The 17831-nt window shown below is 39.9% G+C and overlaps 1 protein-coding gene across 3 annotated transcripts in view; it reads right to left on the reverse strand.

Moving 5' to 3' along the window:
• Window positions 1–1036: 1036 nt before the first annotated feature.
• Window positions 1037–17831, reverse strand: part of CD109 (CD109 molecule) — a 158574-nt gene continuing 141779 nt past the window's right edge. For all 3 annotated transcript variants that reach the window (XM_067011308.1, XM_059035938.2, XM_067011307.1), the window contains 7 exons: window positions 16619–16809; window positions 15965–16120; window positions 14897–14962; window positions 11658–11800; window positions 7176–7323; window positions 5350–5452; window positions 1037–3315 (listed from right to left, as the gene is read on the reverse strand). In XM_067011308.1, the coding sequence (XP_066867409.1) occupies window positions 3140–3315; window positions 5350–5452; window positions 7176–7323; window positions 11658–11800; window positions 14897–14962; window positions 15965–16120; window positions 16619–16809 (983 nt within the window). In that variant the 3' untranslated portion in view covers window positions 1037–3139. The remainder of the gene's footprint in view (window positions 3316–5349; window positions 5453–7175; window positions 7324–11657; window positions 11801–14896; window positions 14963–15964; window positions 16121–16618; window positions 16810–17831) is intronic.

A 17831-nucleotide genomic window follows, 5' to 3' on the forward strand; every position in this document is an offset into this window, starting at 1 on the left:
TTCCCACGTGTGGAATACAGCATTGCATATATAAGTAATAAACTGTTAGGCAATAAGCGTATATCTGGATTTTATATTAACACAATGCTCCACAGATTATAATATAACCAAAATACTAAACCAAAGATGTATTGTTAGAATATTTTAAAAATACATAAAGTATAATAGGACCACACAATAAAAGGAAGCATTTCATTGACCCAGAGTATTTTAATGGGCTTTAACTTTTTTAGAATTATAACTGAAGGCAATAAGTTGGTGAAACCAAATATAATAGCGTTGTTCTGTCCTTGAATTATGTGGCTACTAGTTATTCCCAAAGTTCCATGTCTGGAATCATTGCCCAGTCAAAACTGGAAGTCACACATGCTGGTGGCTTTTTTTTTTTTTTTTTGCGGTACGCGGGCCTCTCACCGTTGTGGCCTTTCCCGTTGCGGAGCACAGGCTCCGGACGCGCAGGCTCAGTGGCCACGGATCACGGGCCCAGCCGCTCCGCGGCACGTGGGATCTTCCCGGACCGGGGCACGAACCCGTGTCCCCTGCATCGGCAGGCGGACTCTCAACCACTACGCCACCCGGGAAGCCCCATGCTGCTGTCTTAATGAGGTTCCCACTCAGTGGAAAAGAAGTGGGGACTTTAGTTCATATCAGAAAATGAAACTGATGGCATTCTAAAAGAAAAGTTTCAACGTCAGCAAACTTAAAGGTAAAAAGAGATTTTTAGTATTATTACTCGTAGCATGTGAAGAAAAGAAGAGTCGATATGTCAATTATTACTACTATGTGTCCTCCTTTCCCCCTAATGCCTGTGGCTTTTTGGTCCCTTTTAATCCAAGCGCACTGCTGCAGCAGAGCCAGCGCTCTGAGAGGCGTGACAGAGGAAGACGCCCGCGTCCCCAGTGCCCCGTGCACCTCCAGCTGCGCGCTGACCCTCTCCCCCTTCCTTCTTCTCCTCTTCCTCCTCTTCTTCCTCAATCCCCTCCTCCTCCTCACTTTTAATACATTTATAATAAAAAGAGATGCATTACAATATGAGTTACAAGGTGAATTTTTAATCTGAAAATCTGAAATAATTCACAAAAACTATTAGAGTTCTAGTTTTTAAATGAGGAGATATGGTTTTAAAAAGCTACAAACATGGTTTTAAAAAGCTACAAACTGTCTTCCAATGGCTTTCCATTCTGGTGTTTCCTAAAATACTACACTAGAAGTCCGGTATGAACAGAAAAGAATATAAGCTAGAGAATATAAACTATTTACAGTTAGTCCGAGGCTCTCTGGGCAGCGAGGGGGTATCCTTTGCCAACACGTTCCTCCAACTTCGTTCCAAGATACTTTCATCTCCAAACAAGTCCTAAGCGTATAAAGGCCAAAACCCCGCACAGGAAAGCCCAAACCCAAGTGCGTTTTTCAGATCAGATGGTTTCAAAGGTGTAACACAACGAAAACCTTTTCCCCACTTGAAAGTAAATACAAGAAAATTACGTGTTTGATATTTAACTGCTCTCCCTCCATAGACCACCGTCTGAGGATCTATTTTCTACATTTAGGTTTCAAGCTTTAAAAACCTGAATGTTAGTAATTCCTACCTTTGTGTCCAAAATATCCATAAGCATTCCATGAACATCCACTCCTCTGTAATTTAAGTTTACTAAAATAAAAACATTCTTTTTAAAATTTACTTTAAAATATATGACTTGCATATTTTATTTTTGGATTTATTTTAAAACAGTTGAAAATACTGCAATGCAGCTTCTTTGGAGCCCACGACGATTACGTTTCTACATCCCCTTGAGAGAAATGCCGAGTTCAGGAGTGAAATTAAACCAATTGTTAGATTTAGTAAAAGATCTTTAAATTTTTTGGATATATCTAAAATATTTCAATGTATTTCAGATGAAAAGAAGAAAGGAAGAAGGGAAGGAAAGGCAGGATGAAACAAAGGTGAGAAAAGAGGAAAACCAGGGAAGGGGGAAGAAAGGAATCTTTCCTTAAAATTTCACCCAGATAAATGAATATTATCCTTCTGAATACAGGGTAACCCATGACACAGGTGCTCAAAATTCAAGAATCTTCTATACGATTCAGAGCAAGCGTTAGATGTCACTGGACAGCTGGTGGTCTGACACTCAGACACCTGAATCTAGAAGGTTCCACAGGACCCTGGCCAACACCGTACAGTACTTCACATCTCTCTGATCCCCGTCAATCCTCAGCTTCTTTCCCAGACCATGGGGAGGTCCAGTCTGCTACATCTCCTATAGGATTTTGTTGTGCCCCTGGCTTAGCATTCCCCATGACGCACATGTGCCTCCTGGTCTAGGATCTTCTGGTCCAAGTCACGTAAGGCATGTGTTGCAATGCCCTCTGACCCCCAGCCTGAACAGAGCCCACATGTGGGGCTGAGGACGCAGAGGAGGGCACCCGGGGCCCCTCTGGGCACTTCCCAGCAACCTCAACCTCTGAGCCACCAGCAGCACAGTGAAGCCGGTCTCTCTCTGCTTCTCTCCAGAGGGAAAACAGAGGAAAAGTAGGGCTGGGGTATGTGACTACATCTGGAGTGGAACAACACCATTTCCCTTAAAAAAAAAAAAAAAAAATCACCACCTCCATCCTAAAGAAAGAAGTTATATCTGATTAAGAAGGATGTACTGAGACCACTGGGGTGGGTGGTACAGGCGGAGGGTTAGGGTGGATACAGAAGGGACAGAACAAGCTCCTCCCACGGGTTTGTTTCCTCCCAGTTCCCAGGAAATCCGTCGTTAATACTAAAGCAGACACTGACGTATAGCAGTGCTTAAGAAGCCAGGCTCATTTCCTCTAGAAAATGAAAAGAATCCTCTAAAATAACGCATTTATTCTGGAGAAAATAACACCTCCAAAAAACTCCTAAAAGATTTTAAGAGGGGGAAATAAAAGAATACAGCTGCAATAATGCTGATTTTTTGCTCCACACATAAGTCAGGGGAAGAACTCTATGCAGCTACACATACAAGGACCGGTCGTACACCCCCATCCCATCCCATCAGAAGAACAACATTGATTTTCAAAATAGAGGCGATATTTGCTTATGAAAACAAGACAATCACATGTGACTTCTGGAAATGAAAGTGTTACGCGGAGTCTTTAAAACAATAAATCATAGCCAACACTGCAAAGAGAACAGGAGCGTGAAGCAGACAAGGAGGCAGACGTTAGGGTGAGGAAGGGAGGCCGAGGCCGCACTGTCACAGGGGCCGCAGGTGTGTGGGTCCCCACAGAGGTCACAGGAGGACAGCTGTGCTCTGGAGTTGTAGCTTCTCACCGCTTGCCGCCCTGTTCAAAGAAGCAGATGTCGGTTTACATGCCTCCGTGGTTTAGAAACATTTACTTTGCCAAAACTTAAGAGCATTTCAATGCACTTTTCTGAGTTTTCCGTTCTTCACATAATTTTATTTTTCTTTACAAGAAACAACTGAAATACTCAAGAGGGGCCCAAACTACCAAGTCCAAGAGAGAAACAATGCTTTGAGTTCAGTTTCTGTAGCTCCAGCAGCTGGCCAGCATTAAAAGAGAGAAAATAGACCACAGCTGCATGCTGCAGTCCAACCGCAACCTGAAACTCTTCCTGGAACAGGAAAGACTGTAAATTGAGGATGTTTTAACCTCCTTGAGAGTTTATTTTAGGGTGACATTTTCTATGCATTCAAGTAAGGTTCTACTCATTGGAACTACTGAAGAGAAATATTTACCATGGACTTCATTTAAAAATGCAAAAATATGAAGAGAACTCTGCCTGTGTGATGCCTTGTTTCAGTGTTTTAAAACGTTACGCACATAGTCTCTAAAACTATTCAACTTGGGTAAATTTTATAGTACAAGCTAATATTTTTTAAAAAACTATATAAAGCACCAATAGCACTACAGTAACCTTGCTATAAAGCATAAATGATTTTTATTTTTACAATTTTTAAAAACTGTAAAAAATTTGTAAAAATACAGTTGTATTTTTTTACAAAAAATTGTAAAAAATACAATTTCTATTTTCAAATTTCTTCACAATTTTTCATGGACTTTTTAAATATTTTAAGTACTTTTTCTAACTCTAGGGTTCTTCAAAATGGGTTGGTTGGTTGATTTTGATCTTTCCCATGTTTTCATTTTAAATGCACCCCCTCATACGTAAGTTGTTTTCCACAAAAAAAATCTCAGAGACTGAATCTCTTTTGCTTTTCAAATGTTTAAAATGTTCTCCATACACCTAAGAAACATCAATTGGAGAATGTTTCAACAATCATGTAACGAAGTTGGATAACGAGGTACTGTCACTGAGTCTCCACAGTGGATGTTATCCTTCCACCAGAAAAAAAGTGCTACATCAGTGTGTCCCCAAAATGTCCCACAAGAACTGGGGGTGACCTCCAACAGGAGGCAAAAGATGAGAGGAACTGGCTTGTTGCCTTAGAAGGAGAGAGAGCTAGTGCTACCGGCGTCTTGCACGAATACTCCACCAAACACTCCCAACCACAAGGACAGGTTCTTCGTACTTTAAAGTGTAATTATCTACAACCACCTAGGACATGAAAATGTTCATGATTCTTGTGTGTTCTAATGATTCTGAGCCCCAGGAGTGCTTATTCAGGATGAATGTGGTGACAAGTAGAAACATTAGCCTGAAGATCACCGACGAAAAGTCACTCTGTGGTTGAACAGAGATTCGTCCTGATCAACTTAGATGATCTCCAGACTAGATCTCTACCTTCACATCCTAAATTTCTAACATTTTATAAAGTAAAAAATTACCAGTAAAGTCAAAGAAGCTCAAGTTATTTTCCAAACAGACTATAGTTTTCTTGAAATGATAAAAAAAAATCTGTTACAATAAATAAATTTGAGCAAAACAAGACTCCCTCAGTGAAGAAACAGCTAAACCCAACTGAGGCTCATCCACTGCGGATGCGGTTCACGTTCTCTCCTGAAGAAGCCCCGTTTTAACACCAGAACCCGATAGAGCGGGTGCTTGGAACAGGAACAGAACCTTGGAAATTGAACATCAATGGACCCTCTGTGTCACTTTTTCTCTGTGAAGTTTGTAGCTGGGAGGTAAAAACCTAAAACATTATGAGCAAAAACATCACTTTTTAATATATGCTAAATGCTATCATGTGATTATTTTTATGTAAATTGCCAATTGTCTTGGTTTAAACATTTAACCTCCTGCTCCACCACCTCCTTCACTACCCCAAACAACACCCGCCCCCCCACAAAGCCAATCCAGCAGATGACCACTCTGAAGGAAGGAATGAATGAATGAGTGAATGAATGCCTGGCGTAACTCCCAAAGTATCACGCACCCCAGGACACACTTACTTGGTTCATAGTAATCCATTATGGACACTGAAGCATCTTGTGTATTTGACACTCTAAAGTTTCTCACAGAAGGAATGTCAACACAAAACTGGGTTTCATTTACCTTGAAAAATACAAAAGACTTTTAAAGGTGGGGCAAATTATGTGTTCAAGAGAAAGTAAAAGACATTTCTTTCTCTTATCCTTTTATCAAACAGCTATAGAAATGAACATTTAGGGAGCATTTCTACACACCCGGTACTGGGGTAAGCACTTTATAGAAATTACGTCATTTATCTTGTAAAACAGTCCTTGCATGATCGGTATGGTTCTTACTTCCATTTTACTGAAATGGGCACTGAGAATTAGAGTGGTTAAGTAAGCAGGAGCCCAGAAGTGCAGGCCCCTGGCCCTGGTGCTTCATCAAAATCCTCCGGCTCAGTTTTGCACCCCATCCTGGTTGCTGCTACTGACTCACACCAGCCTCCTTCTCTGGAGAATCACCCTCAGCTCAAGGGAGTCACCTCATCCAGTACGTGAAGTAACCTCAGAGTGGGGGGTGCAGCCCACAACCAATAACTGACTGATATGGGTACAAAAGGCCAGCCTCCTTGCCTCCAGGAAGGACACTTAATGCCAATTTGGCAAATAATACTGGTTAAGGAATCTGAAATTGATAAATTCCTTTAAACATTCCATTACATACCGATTAGCAGTAAGTGAAAAGACAAATTAGTCAGTCAAAATGTAATGGACACTCAAATTAAAATAACCATGAGCAAGAACATCACAGATACAGGACAAACTCCAAACCTAATTACATTATTTTTTAAAACCTTAAATGTATTTTTCAAGCCCCAAATTAGGCCCAGGGCTATCAAGCAGTATTTAATATATGAAAATCGCTGAACAGCAAAAGAATCTAGAAACTTTGAATTCGTTTTAACAGCTTTTTAACCAAAGTGGTTTTTGAAGTCTTAAAATAAAGAGAACATTAAGGAACTAGCTTTTTAAAAGGAGATTCACTGCTGAAGCAATATAATTGATTCACACTTGGCAAAACTGGAATAAGAAACATAACATATTCCCCCCAAGTAACATGAAATCCTAAGAACACTTAGAACTCAATTTCGATTCCACATATGAATTTCATATAGATGTCACAAGAATAACCTTACATGCCAGCAGTTTTGAGACATAACAAGTAGAGTCTTAAATTCCACACTAACCTTTCTCTCACATATTTTATGAACCTTATTCTTGGATCAGTAGCTTTCATACAGTAATGGGAAGAGTACATGAAAATTATATAATAATTTTGTGTAAAGACCAAACCTCTGAGAATATTCTATGATTTAAGCACCTAACTTTTCAATGCAGGAATAGTAACCCTTTTGGGATATACTAACAGCCTTTTCTCATGAAAGCATTTTAAAACATGTAATTAAAGCTTTCACCGTCAGCATTTTTTTTTTTCATCAGCAGCATTTAAACAAATATGTTTAGCAATTCCCTGAAGCGAAGGAGTTCTCCAGTTGACATCTGGACTGCATTTTGGAAATTACATCACAGCAATTTCTATATGTTGAACATCTGGTATGAAATAATAACTTTGTTATCAAGACTTTCATCAGGCTCATCATTAATAGTAATTCTCCTTAAACTAATTTTATAATAATGTCTTTTTAGTGAGGACAACAGATAGTTGCCATGTGAAAGTTGTTCAGGGACACAAAAAGCCAAAATAATGACATAAAGAAGACGTTTAAAGTAAAGGTAATTTTGAACACGATAAATAGTGGCTTTGTCAATGGTTACCAATGTGAAACTTAGGTTTTACTACTTACAGAGTCTAAGTAGAGGTTGAGTTTTCCATGGTCGTGTTCTACTTTTTTCACGGTCTCACTCAGGGAAATGGCATCTGAGGCCACGGTAAAACCACTGAGGAGGTTAATTTCCATAAGGGCCATGCCACTCCTAGCTGGGCCCAGGAACCTAAATCACAGAGGAGAGGATAGAAGAGAACCCTTTAGGAAAAACCTAAAGCTGTTGGCAAACCATCTTCGTATAAAAATTAAAACTGCCAAGTGTTATTCCAAATATTTACTGTTTCGTTGAAATAAAAAATTACTATAGAAAACTGTAAACAGCTAATCCTTTCCTTACAGTTCTGAAATTCTTATATAACTTTCAACCACATGAGGAATAGAACAACATGTCCATTTGTCAGTCAGCATGAAATGCCTGCAATGCAGCAGACTTGGGCTCCTGGGTGGTAAGGAAGGCAAACTTTGCCCCTTCAGTGGGCAAATCTGTTTTCTAGTGCCTGATACCAAACGACTTTGCATTTTTCATTTTCCCAAAAGTTGATGGCACTAAGCTCTCCAACTCAAAGCTAGGAACCGAAAAAGAGGCATCACTTGGCCACTTAGCAGGAGACAGCGGCCACGTCGTCAACAACCTTTTCTTCACCTGGTTTTAGAAAAAAGAAGACCAGGGTTTCCCTGGTGGCGCAGTGGTTGAGAGTCCGCCTGCCGATGCAGGGGACGTGGGTTCGTGTCCCAGTCCGGGAAGATCCCACGTGCCGCAGAGCGGCTGGGCCCGTGAGCCATGGCCGCTGAGCCTGCGCGTCCGGAGCCTGCGCTCCGCAACGGGAGAGGCCGCAACAGTGAGAGGCCCGCGTACCGCAAAAAAATAAAAATAAAAAATAATTATTTTTCTAAAATCAATAGACGGCAAGGGCCTTTCTGTTTGGATCGGAAACAGCCCAATGTCATTATGGAAAGGAGTTTGTCTCGAACGTGAAAATCTCTTAGCATCCTTCAGTTAGTTCCTGTTGTCCTTTAAACGGCAACAGCAAGAAGGGCGCGTAGAAAATCTTGCTTTTTAAAGCAGCAAACCGATGCCTGGCAAACGTGACTGAAAAGCCGTGCGGTACAAGTGCTGACTGCAGCGGGCTCGGTGACCCCAGGCAGCTGAAAGCATGCGCGGGTGAGGCACTCAGCCAGAAGAGACGCTATTGAAAACCAATACGGGTATTAAAATTAGAGGGGTTTTAGAGATGAGAAAAACAGCCAACCTGCTTAGATATGATGACTTCAGTGCATCACCAGAAGTGCTTTGTTTGACCTGGTCTTTCCACCAGCCAGGGGAAGAATTTGTTAAATTAGCATGCCACAGAGAAACTTTTTCTGAGGTGAGTAAGGGCTTGGACCCTACTGATGGGAAAAAAGTGCCTGAAACAGCAGCTCTTCTTTTTATAAAGTGCCACTGAAAGAATTCATTTAAAATGTATTTTGTATTTCATAGCAGATTTTTCTCAGGAAACTAGTAGCAACATCTAAATCCTTTTTATAAAGCCCCCAACCCTGACATTAAAACACTTCTCTTCTCCAGGTCCTCCAAAAAAAGAAAGAAGGAAAAAGATATAGATGTCCTCTACCTAGCAAAGTCTAATTGCCTGTCTGACTTCCTGATGCTGGATTAAGATTTGGAATCCTGCATCTTTACATGAGCCCCTATAAACAGGGAAACCCCATTATGGTCGGAATCTCCGTTTCACCTCATTTTCCTCCTCTGTGTCTTGACCTGACCTCCCTAAGAGGTAAAAGCCCTCTCATTGCTCCACAAGGCTATTCTTCTTTGCCCTTTTCAAAAGTAGAATTTTAGACTTGCTATAAGCAGCTCCTTGCAGGAAACTGCCCTCAGCAGGAAACTCCTTTTCTTGTCAATTTAGCAAAGCTACATTGTAAATGACTTTTAAACCAGGCGCCCCCCCACCCCGTGCTCTACTCATCTCCAGCCCAAGCACACTTTTTTTTTTTTTTTTTTTTCTGCGGTATGCGGGCCTCTCACTGTTGTGGCCTCTCCCGTTGCGGAGCACAGGCTCCGGACGCGCAGGCCCAGCGGCCACGGCTCACGGGCTTAGTTGCTCCGCAGCATGTGGGATCTTCCCGGACCAGGGCACGAACCGGTGTCTCCTGCATCGGCAGGAGGATTCTTAACCACTGCGCCACCAGGGAAGCCCTAAGCACACTTTTCAAATCTTTTGATCACACAATACGTTGCCTAACCTGTTGGTTCTTTCTGTAGATCAAAAAAGTAGAAATGAAGAATAAGTAATTAGCAGATGACCAGGTCTCTTCCCCAGCTTCCCCTTCAGTAATCTTATGAACAAACTGTGTGAACAAGACAACGTCTAAAGAAAGATCACAGGAAGTCCACAAGGCTACAAACGGGGGCGGGGGTGGGGGACGGCAATGGCTCTGACTCCCATCTCAATGATTAACTGAGATTACTCCCTTTTTTCCCCTTTAAAAACTGTCACAGCTGGACTGAATCTTCAGAGTTGATCTCAGGACATGAGTTCACCTTCTCCGCAGATTGCCGGCTTTTCTGATGAAAGCACCTTTCCTTTCTACCAACAACTGCCTCTCAGTTATTGACTTTTGAGCGGCAAGCAGCCAGACCTCAGTTCGGTAACATGGTTTTCAGGATTTATTTTTATTAATTTCTGTCTCCTCTTCCAAATAGTAAGTTCTGTGAAGACAAGGCTGTGTCTTTTTGGCTAACCATTACATGCCAAATCCTGACACTGTGCCTGGCACATCATGGAGACTAAACCAATATTCACTGAGTGAATGAATGACTGAAGGAGTAAATGAGAAAAGCAGGGATAATAATAGCACTTACTTTATAGAGTAATTCTAACGATTAGATGGGACATGTGTGCAAGTCATTGATACAATGCCTGGCATGTAAGTTTTGTGATAAACGTAGGTGGTTGTTGTTTAAATAAAAATAACTTGATGTTATTCTGCAACAGGGCCCAGTTGCAATCTTAGTAAAGTATAATGGGAGTCCTACTTTCTTCCCAGCTGAAAAAGGAAGCTACTGCAGAGATTCTGATATCCCCAAGCTGCTGGTTCAAAATGCCCAAACAGGTGAGGAAGGGGGCAAACACATTGACAATTTATACCAAAATCAGGAACAGGGAGGCCCTGGGACTTCCCTGGTGGTCCAGCGGGTAAGACTCCGCACTCCCAATGCAGGGGCCCAGGTTCGATCCCCGGTCGGGGCACTAGATCCCACATGCATGCCGCTACTAAGAGTCCGCGTGCCGCAACTAAGAAGTTCACATGCTGCAACCAAGAAGAAGCCTGCCATGCTACAACTAAGAGCCCACATGCCTCAAACAAGATCCCGCATGCCGCAACTAAGACGTGGCATGGCCAAAATAAATAAATAGATAATATTTTTAAAAATACTTTAAAAAAAACCAAAAGGAACAAGAAGGCCAAAGATAGTAGGGATGGTAGCAGTAATGGAGGAGACTGGGTTCAGGCAATGGCCAAGAAGGTTGATCATCTAGAGAAACCCCTACAGATGACCTTGAGAGGATCCGGCAGCTCAGGACCACAGCAGTGACCTCCAGCCCAACAACAGCCCAAGGTCAACCAGACGCTACGGGATATTTAAGAAGGGCAGGCAGCAGCTCCTCAATATCAGTGCATCTTGCAGTAACACCCAGCTGAACACCAAATCACGCAGAACTAAGAGTGGAGATTGACAAGGAAGAAATTTGAGTCTCTCGGTTCAAGAACTTTCTGAAGGACTTGCTCTCAAACTTATGTGTGCTCTTAGAATAAGCGAGAAAGCTGAAGGCGGCTTCACAGACCCTGAATCTATGAAGTCAGTAGTCTTGGAACGGATACCTTTTTCTTATGACTTAACAAGATCCTCAGAGGCTCTGGACACAGACCAAATTTAATAGTCACCTTATGAAGTACTCCCAGAAGCTGTTAAGTGCCTAATTATCCAATGCAAGGATCTTCTAAACTGGAATATTTTCACTGTGTCTAAAAAAAAACTATGCTCTTCATTGAACTTGCACACTCGTAAGAAGTTTTGAGTTAAGTGCACAAAACTAAAGGCTAAATATGAACCTGGAATAATTACTTAACAGAAAAATGACCAACAAAAAGAAATAATCAATTTTGGAGTATTAAACATGATTTGTTAAAGTTTTTATAAATTAAACCTGAGTTTTATTAAACTTTTATATTCAAACTTGTTATAAATACAAGGAAAACTTGTAAATAATTTGGGCATGTTGAGAGATGCTTAAATACAATTAGCGGTATTTCTAGTTTGTAATCTGAAGTGTAATGCATAACTGAAATCTTGGTTAAATGGAACTCCTTATATTGATATAGTTCAATAACATATTGAATATAATTAAATATATTAAAAACCATATATATTTAATTAAATCTTCAAATCTATTTTTTTTAAGGAGAAGGAGAAGAAGGAGGGACTTAAATACCAACCTTGTGCACACATTCAAATTCAAGTGATTGATATCATCTTTATCATCTTTTACAGCAATGTCTAAATCAAAGGCTTCTTGATCGTGGATAGATCTTTGGATTCTGGAAGATCTGGAATCTTTCACATTATAAATAACATTAAGCTGTAATAAATAACAAATAAGCATAAATAACAAGTTACTAGCAATAAATTGCCTTCATTATGTATCCTAAATATTAGGTAATGATTCTCTTTGGGATAAACCCAACTAGATTGGTAATCTTCAACCTAAAAAAAAAAATTAGTTTTACTAGCTAATGAAGTATCATTAACAAATATAATAAAAGTTTATAAACAATGATGTTTAAAATTGAGAAAATTATTAGGTAACATTCCAAGTATCAGAGACCATCGTGGACAATATTCATGTGTATTTTTTTTTTCAAATAATGTAAAACATTCCCTTGAGGGAAAAAGTTAAACTATTGTCAAGTTTCCTGAAAGCATCTACTAATTTCTAAACTCTGCTGCCCAACTGGAGTTATTTTTCACAAACTGGAACTATCAGGAAGATAAATCAAAATGTTTTCACCCAAGAGCCTTGGTGGAACAAAAACCTATTCAACTGCTAAGGTTTCTATTTTGATCACACCATGCTTTTCAAAGAGGATGAAATAAATGATGGATTTCAAGTCAACTGGGTCTTTTTCAGCATATATATACTCTGTGCCCACCACCAATGTGAATGGTGCTGCGGGAACCCTGAGGAGGCGTGAGGACCAGTGTTTTCCTCAAAGGGACCCTAAGATCAGAAGCTTGGGAATGTCCTCTAAATTTCCTAGGCCTGCCTCATGTCAAGTTGAATCGGGATCTATTTAAATTCTTCACCCCTTCCGCTTTTTTTGATACTAAGGTTCATAAACCTTACTTTTACTGTGTAATATTGTATTTTCTTTTGCTAATACTTAAATCTCTCACACACACATGCCCCTCCAACCTAAACGTGTAGTATCCACTGTGGATTTACATACTTAAAAAAAAAATCCTCTCTCTAAGCCTTCATCTTTCAAATCATCTTTCAAACCTAAGAGTTCCAACTTTATCTTCGGCCACACCTACATCATATAATCCTTCCTCCCCTTGATCATTCTGGAATATCTCAGTCTGGACATTCTCCAACTTTTTCTTAAACTACAATTAAAAGTGTAGAGTGTTCTTGGAGCAGTTGAAGAATGGTTCCATCAACTGGAGAGAGAGTCTCCATGATTTTCATTACCCCCTTTCCCATGGCACGCATTTTCCTTTGGAGACCAATCTCATCACAGAACAAACACGACTACTAGATTTGTCCCCTGGGTCATAATTGATATTCGTCTAGAACTAAGTGTTAGCATTTATATTTGGTCCACAATAGGGCTCAACTGCTCACTCAGAGAATGTCAAGAAATCTTGCAGTTTATTTCCAACAGCTTTGCTTTTTATCATTTACTGCAAACCTGAGAGTTTTCCTTGCCCTCCTTTTTCCAGAGCATTTGCAAAATTATCAGCTAAAGGAAATGTCAATACCTATTTCTGGGTGACCAGCTTTTTTGCAATTTTTTTCTCCATTACAAGAAGTACCTATTGGTCCCTATGTTTCATTTTCTGCATGTTGATGCAACATAGGACTGGTGAACATTCTGACCAGTAGGTACCATATTTACTGCTGTGTCCTTCAAATCTCAAATAAAAATCATCTGACTTCAGTAATTTACCTACATTTGGTTTATCAAGAATGAGTTCCAACCAATTTGGTGGTTTAAGTACATAAAATTTTTCAATCATATCTAAAATATCTTATGTATTTATTTTTGGATTTACTCTTCACATGAAAAGACAGCTTGGGAGTGAGAATTTTCACATCGTCTTTGTTAGTAAAGACCAATACAAAGGGACTTCCCTGGCGGTCCAGTAGTTAAGACTTCGCCTTCCAATGCAGGGGGTGCGGGTTCGATCCCTGGTTGGGGAGTTAAGATCCCATATGCCTCATGGTCAAAAAACCAAAACATAAAACAGAAGCAATATTGTAACAAATTCAACAAAGACTTAAAAAAAAAAAGAGACCAATACAAATTATTCCCTCTTTTCTCTTTCTATCCTTTTCATTGAATACTGTTCTTTTTAACTGTGATTTTTTTCCTTCATTTAAAAAAAAATTTACTGTGTTTTGAGTATCGTTGTAAATAATCTTCACATTATTTCTAAGTTTCCAAATTATACCTGACCATGTGCCCTTTACATTGTGCCTTAGAAAGTACATCTGTTCTCTCAACTAGAATAGTTGTACTGGTTTTTGGAAAAGTACTTTTTCTCTATAATAGCCTTTTTTTTTTAACTTTCTCAGTAACTCTTTCAGGGTTTGTTTGGATTGTTTTTTCTAACCAAGCACATAATCTTTTTTAGTACTATCACATATTATTTTGCACCCCAATAACATGGTTTTAGGTCCCCATGATTTTCATGTGTTATTAAGCATAATAACTGCCATTCAGTATTTTACATACTACTTCCATGTTGCTGCATCCCAATTACACCATAAAGGGTAGATTTCCTTAGATTTTCTTCCCAGAGCAGAGCACTGAACATATCATGCTCTAATTGTTTTATTTACTATAATATAAAATTTTACAGCGAAAGGACACATTTCCTATCTTCAAGTCAATTACTTATAATACCATGTTGACCTTTATATTGTTAAATGAATATTAAGAAATTGTAAGTAAAATGCTATATGGTTATCAAGTCACAGTAGAAACTCTACCCAGCATTACAATTTCTAAGCTATATTTTTACAGAAAAAGGTGGGGGTTCCCAACAATTCAAATGAATCATATTGGAGGATTTTAATCCTTACTTCAAAAAGCATATAATACTCAAGAAATATTATCAAACTATAGATTATCGGAACATATGTATATGTATAACTGATTCACTTTGTTGTAAAGCAGAAACTAACACACCATTGTAAAACAGTTATATTCCAATAAAGATGTTAAAAAAAACACTATAGATTATCAAACTATATAATTGCTGTCTACTCACTAGCTAGTAACATCTCTAACACTTTTGATTAAAGATAGTGATTTATCTTGCCTAAGTCATAGAAATAAATCATTAAGAATTTTATAGCATCTAAGTTAAAGATTTAGCAGTGCCCCAAACCAAAGAATTAGTATAGCAAGTCCTATTTAACAAAACAAAAATAAACATTATTACATACCTGACAAATAGCAAATCCAAAACCGCTTGCAGAAATATTAACTACAGTTGGCTGTACCACAGCAAGCTGAATAAAGGTGGAAAAAGGTGAATAAGGCTAATTGTCCATATCTAGGTCCTTCCAACCAGCACAAGAGACCACTGTTATCCCTCACTGGGAGTGTAAGCTGTCTGCGCTGTAAAGTTCTAAGAACTTTACACGCCTCACATGTCAAAACTTAAGGGTCAACCAGATAAGGGGGGTGAAGGCAGAGGAAGTGTACATTAGTGCTGTGGACAGGTCTGCCCTTCTGCAGGGGCTGAAGCATGAAAGACAGGAAATGAAAGTCACCCCTCCGTCCTCAAGCCTCCCTCAGCATCTAAGTCCCTGGCCTTCCTGAGGACACAACGGCACACCATCACTGACTGGGACCAACACTACTCCTTCTTTTTCCTTTGCCATCACCCCTCTCCCTCAGGTTCTAGCCTTAAAGTTACCGCTTTCACCCATTACCTCAACTTCCTACAGGGTCAACCAAGGGAATGAAGTTAGGGTCTAGCATGGTCCTTTATTCCATTTTAAAGAAAGAGTTCTACTACTGGTTCTATCAATTCACCTAAGAGGACATGTGGTGCAGCCTAAAGGAACATGGTCTTCGAAATCATGGGTTCAAATCCTAGCTCTACTGTTACTAGCACCACGATCTTGGGAGAGTTAGCTAAACTCTCTTAGCCTCAGTTTCGTAATATGTACAGTGGGGATACAGGTACTTGTTCTGAGAAGTAAATGCAATAGCACATGTAAAGAAATCTGGCACAGGGCCTGCAAAGAATAGGAGCTCAACGGGTATTCATTCCTCTCCCAGTAAGACAGGGCCATGTTTTCTCCTTTTCCTAATCTATCCAAAGTTCTCAACCCCTCCTCCCTTCCCCAGCTCGGCAAATTCAACCAAAGGAGCATACTCCTTCCTGCCAGCACAGAGCTCTGGGAACAAGTCTTTGTTGAAGCCAACAGAAAGGAAATAAAGCAGTGTTCCAGCAGAAGGAATCATCTACGCAGACGTTCGGAGAGGCAGCCCCTTGTCCACACCTCAGCCGTCTGGAGGACAAAGAGGTTCTGTGTGCTAATCACAAACTTCACAGGACTCAGTGAACTGGACCCCACCGTGGTCACTTGGATATTTGTCTCTTCTGCGTTCATCAGGGCTGCAAACTCAGACAGGGCCTTCAAGGCCACAACGGTGTCCTGTTGGGAAAAGAAAAAGATGTGTGCACATAAGGCTATATGAAGGCCACCAAAGAGTAGATTTCAGTCATGTTTAGAATACCACTGCACACCCATCCACCTTCCCTGGGAGCGGAACTCTGCTCGATTCACCTTTGAATCTGCTTGACCTGGAGTCCAGGGAAGACTCAGAAAACATCCGCTGACTAGGACTGAGCTCCTATCGTACCGGGTACCAGAGATGACAAATGGCTAGTGAGACAGGAAACTAATTTATCCCATATGGGTATCAGAAACGACGTTTATATCAAAGATGAGAAAAAATTAAAATGAGTAACTTAAACCTTCGATTTAAGTTACTAAATTTTTTAACTGCCATGTAATTTTATGAAGTCATGAAATAAAGCAACCACATATAGTAAAAATTCTATATATAGATAGACTTAATTTTATAAATAGTTTTACATATATATATATATAATTATTTTTATCAAGAAATTTAAAGTGATCATCACTCACCTGCGTAGACGCAAACCCTCCCAAGCTGTTTCTCTGCCTGCTCAGCCACCTCATAATCGGGATTCCCTCAGAAATCTGATGCTGCAGGAAGTGTGAGAGCAGCGCATAGGCCGCAACTTCAATATCCAGGGAGCTTGGTTGCCAGGATTCAGAAAGTCTGGACACGGATGACACCCAGAATTGCATGCCTCCTGCGGGAGAAAAGTAGTAACGGTCTGGCCAAATGCAGAAAAATTACACTTGATACCGCTAAACATTCCTACACTGGTCCAAGTTCTCCTTGACTAGCATAAAAGTACACATATTTCTATACATGTGTACATTGATGCCAAGCAAATATACGTATATTCACACACACACACACACACACACACACACAGAAACATGTACTTACATGTCACTTCTTAAACTATTAAAACTTATAAAGTTTCATCTTTGTCCTATTACTTATATTTGAGGACATTTGGATAAAAATATTTTCCCAAGAGAAATTCCATATGTTTGGCTCAAGACCAAAAAGCTATAAATTACTTTTTTAAAAAAACATACTCAATTCCAGACCATCCCAAAATATATTAGGACACATTGGAAAGAACCCTGTTCTGGGAATCTGGCAGTAACCAGCCCTAACGGGAAATACTCCTTTTTTCATTATCTGAAAGTTGGTGTTATAAGTTCAAAATCCAAGACTCCAAGAAAAAATGAAGGACCCTGGCCAGCCTAACAATGTTTCTAGAGACATTCCTGCTAGCCCCCAGTTGAACATCCGATGTGGTACCCCCTCCCCTTTCTCTCAAATATTACTATTTAGATGATGATTACACTTCAGCGGAATGTGAAATAACTACCACTCAGCCAAGCAGAGAAGCAGAAATGTCAAGGACTACTTCAGCCTCGATGCAGTAATCTTCTAGTCCCCAGCACTGCAACAGGTAATAAGGATGCTACCTAACTTACTGCTAATAATAACACACTATTTTTTACAGTCTCAGAAGTCTCTAAGCACTTTCCATAATTACCCCTTCTTGAATTAACAGAGCTTTAAATAAACTGACATGACCTAAAACTCTTTCTGCCCACCCAGCCCCTCTGCCACACAAAGGCCATTTGGAAAGTAATAACACGTGTATTTTTTGTCCTTTGTAGCCCATAAGCAGTGCCCATTCCAAAACGGTTAAAAAAATCATACAGCTAAAAAAAAAGGCCTCCCTGG

This window comes from Kogia breviceps, chromosome 13 (assembly GCF_026419965.1).
Source record: "Kogia breviceps isolate mKogBre1 chromosome 13, mKogBre1 haplotype 1, whole genome shotgun sequence".
Taxonomy (NCBI): domain Eukaryota; kingdom Metazoa; phylum Chordata; class Mammalia; order Artiodactyla; family Physeteridae; genus Kogia; species Kogia breviceps.